The following is an 8,070-nucleotide window of genomic DNA, read 5'->3' as shown; positions in this document are numbered from 1 at the left end:
AAGCTTTGATCCACCAATTGGACTCTCGGAGGGTGAATGAGCTTACGGAGAAAGAAACGGCAAGGAAACCCTTCTGACGGGGAGGAAATGAGGAAGAAGCTTAGGGAAGTCCTCCGGGAAGCTCATAGGAGTCCTCACCTCCGATCTCTGGTTGTCGACACATCGATTTGGAGCTCTCTCTCTCTAGGGTATGTTGGAGTGAGAGAGTGAGAGAGTGAGAGAGTGAATGAGAGGGGGAGAGAGAGGCAAATGAGAGAGGAGTGAGAGAGGCGATCAACCACTTAAGGGAGCCTCTGTGTACTAGTGGTCAGACCGCGGGAAGCCCACGTGGTAAGCCTACATGGCTGTCCACTTGCTGGTCAGACCGCAATTGAGCCCGATAAGACCGCGAGAAGGGTTTTTGCTGAATTTTATTTTAATTTCCTCCTCTTTTCTTTTCTTATTTCTCTAAGGTATTTAAGGTCTTTCTATACCATTTTCACTCCTGAAATATTTAAAATAATAATTAATCGTATAAAATATATCGTCATGATGATTATATATGCTTAATCTTGTAATTAGCATTTTTGGATGTGACAGCTTGGGTGAAATTTTTTACATTTTGATCTTTTTTAAAAGCATATTCTACTAATAGATCCATACGACGCCGTGACGTTTGGCGTCATGCTACCAATCTTTTATTTTGAATTTGAAAAATCATACGTGGTAACTATTATAATATCAATTGTCGCAACGCCATATTATTCAACCACAATGTCAAATATCAGGTTACCGTAAAAAGATTTTTTTTTTTTTTTACATCGTTTCCTTATAGATAATTTTTTTTAAAGGCCCAATTCTAAAAATTCCACGAGGTCTGGACGGCTGGACCCAAGTCCACCACTCCCCAATGGTCGTCTTCTCCACGACACATCACCCCTGAATCCCAAATCAAAACCCAGATCTCCCCAAAATCCCCAATTCACCCTCCCGCTCCTATCACCCCTCCCAATCCGACTACGATTCCGTCCGATGCGGATAGCATCCGCGTAGCAAATCCCCGCGCCCCTCGGTAGGGGTAGGGTTTCGAGGGTTTGGGCCGCGCGATGGGTCGGTCCCGCGGGGTGCCGAATTCCGGCGACGACGACACCGGCCACAGGTTCGCGCGACGTTCCTCCATGCTCGCCATTTCGTCCTACTTCTCGCGCGAGCGGAGGGTTGAGCCGACGGTTCCGGTTGCGGGTTGCAGGTCGAAGCGGAGGAGGGTCGCGTCGAGCGGGGATGCGTCGGACTCCATTTCCGCGGCATGCGGGGGAGCCGGCGAGGGAGGGGGCAAGAAGGCGCTCTACCACTGCAACTACTGCAACAAGGACATCTCCGGGAAGATACGGATCAAATGCTCCAAGTGCCCCGACTTCGACCTCTGCGTGGAGTGCTTCTCCGTAGGCGCCGAAGTCACCCCTCATCGGAGCAACCATCCGTACAGGGTCATGGTTAGTACAGTATTGCTTCCGTTGTCTCTGTTGGCTCCTTTTTTTAATAATGCCCCAGTAACCGGCAGTTACTGTACAATTCAAATACGATTGGCTAGCCTCCAGAATTAGTTGTAAGTTGTTGAAGTCTTGGTAATGCTAGTGTTGTGAACGCACATACAAGTTGCAGCTGCAGCGGTTGATTGTTTATTGGAACATTTTGAGCTGGTGAGCTGAGAGCTGTGTTCTCGAAGTAATTGGTTCCTCAATTTTGACTTCGTATTTGACTGACCAGCTACAATCAGAACGGATCGCTACCTTAGTCAAAATGAAATAAAACAGAGAAAATGTAGCAGCCAAGGCCATGTCGACAGAAACACTCTGCCTTTTGACCTTGCTTGCTGTACTACACATGCTTATTCTCGCATAACCCAAGTAAACTCAACCTTCTAACCTTGCTTACCCAAAAGTGTGCTCATACTTTCATCCTTTCTTAACCAAAGACCAAAGTACAGTAAAACTTTAATCCTTGTTCAACAGAGTAGCTAACCGAAAAATTGGAACTACTATGTACCTGAGCACTTAAATATCTAGTGCTCTATCTTGTAGGATGTCATTCCTGATGATGTCTTCACTTGAATGAAATTTTGCAACAGGACAACCTGTCTTTCCCGCTTATCTGTCCAGATTGGAATGCAGATGAAGAAATCCTTCTTCTAGAGGTAATGTCCACGCTCATTTGGTCTATTTACTTCATTCGCAGTGTGTTTTGATTGTTTACCTGTTATGATTGAAGGGAATCGAAATGTATGGTCTGGGAAACTGGGCTGAAGTTGCGGAGCATGTTGGTACCAAGACGAAGGCTCAATGCATTGAGCATTATACAACAGCATACATGAACTCACCTTGTTATCCCCTCCCGGTAACTATTCTTTCTACCTGTTTATATCTGCTGTAAAAAAGTTTGTACTTCTTAATTCAATATTACCTCATGGTTGTAGGATATGTCTCATGTTAATGGAAAGAACAGGAAGGAGCTTCTTGCCATGGCTAAAGTGCAGGGTGAGAATAAAAAAGGTGAGTCATAATCAGGTTTGTCTTTTCATGAGATGAAAACAGTCTGTGTGAGGTGGCATTACAAATATTATACATTTTATTTATTGTGTCACAGGGAAGAAAGGGGAGGGGGTGTTACAGTCATTGGGTTTGGTTCATACATTCTGACATACTTTAGTGCAAGTTAATTGGTGATAGGTGATGTGATTTAGTGTTTAGGTGGTATATGTATGCAGATATCTGATCTTTGGTGATAGTATGTCAGGTATTTAGTTGCTTGCTGAAGTGGCTTTTCAAAAGCACTTAATTTTCTACTTTGGATATTGTATTTGGTTGCAAGTACATTTTTTGGAGTTGTGACACCAAAATTGTGTATTAGTAAAAGTTACCATAACTAACTAGATTTCACAGTGTATATAAGAGCTAAAATCTTGGTCTTACCCCCAATGTATGGTGTTAGTGGGCTATTGATCTAGTTGGTGGTGCCATGTTACTTTTATTGGATGTAAGATTTATTGAAGGAAAAAAACATCTGGTGTTGATCTCACATCCACATGTACACCTTGATTTTGGGAGTTGTGGGTTTAACACACAGATTTTTTTTAACATGTTGATCTTATCTACCTCCTTTGGTCCCTCCACCATCAGCATTCTTCTTACCCCCAATATCATCAGCAGTAGCAGCAGCAGCATCACCACCACACAGCATGTGCCTGTATCTGCATGCACATACATGACACATGGATCTTCTCACATGCACAAGCTAATAATCAAATAAGGCCCCTGCAAGTAGTTGTTATGTTGGTAATGATTCAAATTGTGGGGATGCTGAGTATTTGCTGGCTGTTGTCATTTGCTATTCATTTATGAAAAGAAGAATAACAGTAGATAGTAGATATTTGAAAAGATGATATCTTACTATCCTGGTTTGTTTGTCTCATCTTTCTTCTTCTTTCATATAGGGACTTTGTTGTTACCAGGAGATTTAACTCCTAAGGCTGAATCTCCATTTTCTCCCACCAGAGTCAAGTATGCCGTTCTTTCTCTATGAATGCCTGTGAATATGTCTCTTAAGCTTCGAAGAGGATAGTTACCAACTATTTATCTTGCATAGGGTGGAAGATGCACTTGGAGAAGGTCCAGCAGGTCGATCACCTTCACACATAGCTGGTGGTATGTATTGGAAATGAGTACTTTGACTAGCCCAATCCTGAACCAGTAAATATTTTGTCTATGTCAGAGATGTTGTCATATTGTGATAATTCTGTTTGATTTGCTGCAGGTGCAAATAAAAAATCGTCAAATGCTGCACAGATTAAAGATGGTGCTAATGTTTCAAAAGTTGAAGGTACAATCATAGATAAATGCACCACTGTTATTTTCAAATTTGTACTTTCACTCAGCATCCAGGCTCCGGTAATGCCCACACATCAACAATAACACCTACTTGTCATTCCCTTACCAGTGATGAGTGAACAGAGTAATTTGAAATAAAGCAATTCTTAGAATGTGTTTCCAAGTTTTCAACTTTTGAGATGTGTTTGATCGTGATTGTCACACTAGTAAAAAGAATGCGCACAAAATAATGATAGTGCATAAACTTTGTTTAAATTTAAGGGTTTTTTTTGTTAGAACACACTAAGAGAAATGAACTGAAGATAGAGGATTTCTTGATGGCATGGTATGCGAAGTGTTTAGAAGCTTTTTTTCTTTCACCTTCCTGCAAAAATTACTTGCTGAGCCTTGGCATGTTTAACTTGCTTGTACCAGATGGTCATGTTGATAGAAGTATTGGTGTAAAGAAGCCCAGATATTCTGCAGATGAAGGCCCTTCGTTGACTGAGTTGAGTGGATACAATGCAAAGAGACATGAATTTGACCCGGAGTATGATAATGATGCTGAACAAGCGCTCGCTGAAATGGAATTTAAAGAAACTGATTCGGAAAGTGATCGTGAATTAAAGCTACGAGTGTTGCGTATTTACTTGTCCAGGTTCGTTAACAGTGAAGAAAATATTTTGTTCACAGTAAACAGAAACAGGCTATATTATTGCAGTAAGTTTTAGTGACTTTGTTCCTCTGATTTCAAGATCAATGTCTTGTTCTTTATTGCTTTTTCTTTGTTTGCAGTAGTTACTGTTCAGATGAATTTCATGTTCGCAATGCTTTAGTTGCTAGGTAATCAGTATAAATAGGCATGTTTGTATGTTGCTTCATTAGCGCCTGTAATAGATTATGTTCAATTATGCAAAGTGTTTATTTGAAGTCCTCTATTCTTTAGAACCTCTTCTGTGCTTCCCAACCATTTTTTTTAAATAAGAACATATGTTTGCCTTTATAGGCTTGATGAAAGAAAAAGGAGAAAAGAGTTTATATTGGAAAGAAATTTACTATTCCCTAATCCCTTGGAGAAGGATCTTACAAATGAAGACAAGGAAATTTACCATCGCTATAAGGTCTTCATGCGTTTTCTTTCCAAGGAGGAACATGAAGCTCTTGTTAGGAGTGTCATTGAGGAGCGAAAAATTCGGAGGAGAATTCAAGAGCTTCAGGTGTTATATCTTTTTCCTCAATTTAATGGGCGCACCTTTATCCTTTATGTTTCTTCATTGCATGCTGCCATGCTCATACTAAATCAGCTATAGTAATGCCTTCTTAATTCTTATTTGAGAATGATATCATTTTGAAGTTCCACCATATTTTATCCACAAGAACAATTTATTCCATTGATTGGTGGCTTTATATGCTTGTGTTAAGCTGAGGAAGAGTGATTGCCGATAGAACTTGCATGCAGAGGAACAAATATATTGAATATAATCGCACATGTTGGCTGAGAACTAATCCTTTACAAATTCTTTGTCATGTTTCATTTTCTTTTCAGTTGTTACTTGTGCCACAGAAGTGCAAGTAGCTCTAACACTGCATAAAACAATAGAATGTTAAACTAACCGCGCAGTTTCTTTTTTATTGAATGACAGAAAAGATACAAATAGTGCATGTGTGAGGCTAGATGGATAATTCTGGGCCGAATTCTTTATTATGTGAAATTTGAACTTTTTGCTCCATAGATGGATGGTAGGCTTGCAGATGCCGCAATATTCATAATTTCCCAACTTCATTTGTCCATTTATTGTATTCCCCCTTGCTCTGCCCCACCCACCCATCCACCCAACCAATTATATGTTACTTTTTGTATTCTTGTGAACAACACTTCATTTCCATCTGTTCTTGGGAGGGAAACCTGATGGTATTTTTGTATCACTGACTTGCATGTTTCATATCTTGTCTTGGAAGTGGCACTTGAATTCTTGTACGCAATCCTGCATACAACTTTTTTTGCACTAGGCTTTGCATATGAAGGAAGTCTCCCTTCTCCTGGAAAACAGTAAACAAATTATAATCCTAAACCATGATATACTTGCCATTTGGTGTTGGTTTCATAAAACGCAAGCTCTCTACTGATCACATGGAGAACAGTTATTGATCTGTGTCTCTGCCCCTATGGTCCTGGTAGCATCAATATATTCTTGTGTGCAAATAGAATTGTCATTGTTTATTTATTTTGTTGACTCAGGAATGTCGTTCTGCTGGATGTCGTACACTGGCTGAAGCAAAGATACACATCGAGCAAAAGAGGAAAAAGGAATATGAGTTAAATGCTCAAAAAGCTAAGGAAAGCGGCCAACTTATTCCAAATAACAAAGCAGCACAAAAGATGAATCGACCTATGAAAACTGAGACTGATGGGAATTTGGATCCAAAGAAAGCTGGTGCTGGCTTAGACTCTGGTGGTAGGGATTCTCCTAAAACCACAGGACATACAAATGTTAAACAGTGGGATGATTGGGATATAGTTGGTCTTCCTGGTGCAGAGCTATTAAGCGCCAGCGTAAGTACATTTCAAATGTCGTTGACCTTTTCGGTTACTCGTGCTCTGCTTTGTGCATATTTAATCTTGTTGCTTTGTTCATACTTTTGGTGCTTGTTACAATAAAGAAACCTTCCATCCTTTTAATTTCAGGAAAAAGTTATATGTTGTCAGAACAGATTGCTGCCCAGTCATTATCTGAGGATGCAGGAGGTGTTGATGCAGGAAATGTTCAAGGGTAGTGTCCTCAAGAAAGAAGATGCCCATGTATTATTTAAGGTTGACCCTGCCAAGGTAGATACTGTATATGATATGGTAATGAAAAAGCTGGGTAACCATGAGGAAGCTCCAACTGTCTAGCGATGCTTTTGAGTCTTGCCTTGTGTGACTTCCGGAAAAGCCAAATCTTAGTTTCTCATTTTCAGCATGACTGAACCACTGCTGAAAATGGAGGCTATATTAAAATTGACTTGGCCACAGTTGAAAACAGAAATTTGTGTCAGGTGTCTGGAGTACAATAAGGCATTCCAGCCAAATTGTAAAATTATCGCCCCCAATGAGAATGTGTAGCATGAGTTGCCATTGCTGTTCTTTCCAAGAGGATAGCTTCAAATTGTTGAGAGCGTACTGTCACAGATGTGCTAGTGCGGCGTTGTAGGTATAGGGCTTGAAATGATCTACCGTCCTGTATGTAACATTGCTCGCGCCCTATTTTATGCCATTGTACCAATCTCAGACATTGATTATTACAATTCATCTTGCTGCCAAATTCCTGTTGAGTGATGTATGTTATTTTGAGGGTGCATCTAATGCGATGCTTGGGCTTAATCTTTTTTCTGTGTGTTGGTTCAGTAGAGTGCAGATCCTTCAGCTAGCTCTGGACACTTTCAGGTCAGGTCTGAACCTCTGATCAAACGAACGAGCTTCACCTCATTGAATTGTCACTATCGGTAGTAATTCGGATAAGAAACCGATACTCACCATCAGGATGCGGACCTTTTTGCACCTTTTTTTTTTTTTTGCCAAGTGTCAGGGAGTGCCTGGGTATACTCTTAAGAAGGAGCTGGGCATACTCTTAGGAGGTGGGCACCGGTTTGAGCCTGGGTGGCGTCGCTCTCGATGGAGCGTTCTACAAAACGAGCCAGCGTTCGTTCCCTCTTTTTGCACCTCAAGAAGAGAAAAGGAATCCTTGCCAGTAAAGCTCTCAGGTTCACATGTCACTTCATTCGGACTTTGCAAAGTACATTCTCCATTTAGAAATAGTAGATACATTTATTTTGAGTTTGGTTTTTGAAATTGGATTTTAACTAAAGTTTTTTATAAAATATATTTATAGTTACAAAACTTATATAATGTAAAATTATTTTGAATTATGAATTAAGTTATATAATTTTTATACATTAGAAATCCTTATAATTTAATTAAATATTAGTTAAATTGTCCAAGTAAATAAAATTTAATTTTTAAATATATGCCTACTATATTTTTACAGAGATAGTAACGGATAATGACCCATCTCATAATACTGTCGAGTTAGGTCGTCAAGCCTTTTTTTTTTAAGTCAAATTTGGCTATAAAGGACACTCCTACTTCATGACTTCTGCTGTAGGGCACGCGCTTTTTTTTTCTCTTTAGGAAAGACATTTATGAAATTTGGTTATTTGTTGGAGGATACTGCAAGCACTAAATTTTAAT

General features: G+C 39.9%; 1 protein-coding gene across 1 annotated transcript; it reads left to right on the top strand.

Moving 5' to 3' along the window:
- The first annotated feature begins 853 nt into the window (after positions 1-853).
- On the top strand, positions 854-7,144 carry LOC133913320 (transcriptional adapter ADA2-like). Its single transcript, XM_062356447.1, has 12 exons — positions 854-1,138; positions 1,229-1,472; positions 2,108-2,173; positions 2,248-2,373; positions 2,453-2,528; positions 3,470-3,536; positions 3,622-3,680; positions 3,790-3,855; positions 4,278-4,500; positions 4,849-5,059; positions 6,082-6,396; positions 6,529-7,144. The coding sequence occupies exons 1-12, from the start codon at positions 1,086-1,088 to the stop codon at positions 6,733-6,735; spliced, it is 1,713 nt and encodes a 570-aa protein (XP_062212431.1). The 5' UTR covers positions 854-1,085; the 3' UTR covers positions 6,736-7,144.
- Positions 7,145-8,070: the final 926 nt, after the last annotated feature.

Source organism: Phragmites australis, chromosome 3, assembly GCF_958298935.1.
Source record: "Phragmites australis chromosome 3, lpPhrAust1.1, whole genome shotgun sequence".
NCBI classification, from domain to species: Eukaryota; Viridiplantae; Streptophyta; class Magnoliopsida; order Poales; family Poaceae; genus Phragmites; species Phragmites australis.
The sequence above is the reverse complement of the archived record's forward strand: the minus strand, read 5'-3'. Positions and strand labels throughout refer to the sequence as shown.

What these genes read in the sequence shown, in the direction of transcription:
- LOC133913320 (XM_062356447.1), top strand. Translation starts at nt 1,086, where the DNA reads ATGGGTCGGTCCCGCGGGGTGCCGAATTCCGGCGACGACGACACCGGC. An exon ending in CACCTTGTTATCCCCTCCCG is followed by an intron (nt 2,374 to 2,452) that starts GTAACTATTCTT and finishes TCATGGTTGTAG; the next exon opens with GATATGTCTCATGTTAATGG. An exon ending in CAGAGCTATTAAGCGCCAGC is followed by an intron (nt 6,397 to 6,528) that starts GTAAGTACATTT and finishes TTTTAATTTCAG; the next exon opens with GAAAAAGTTATATGTTGTCA.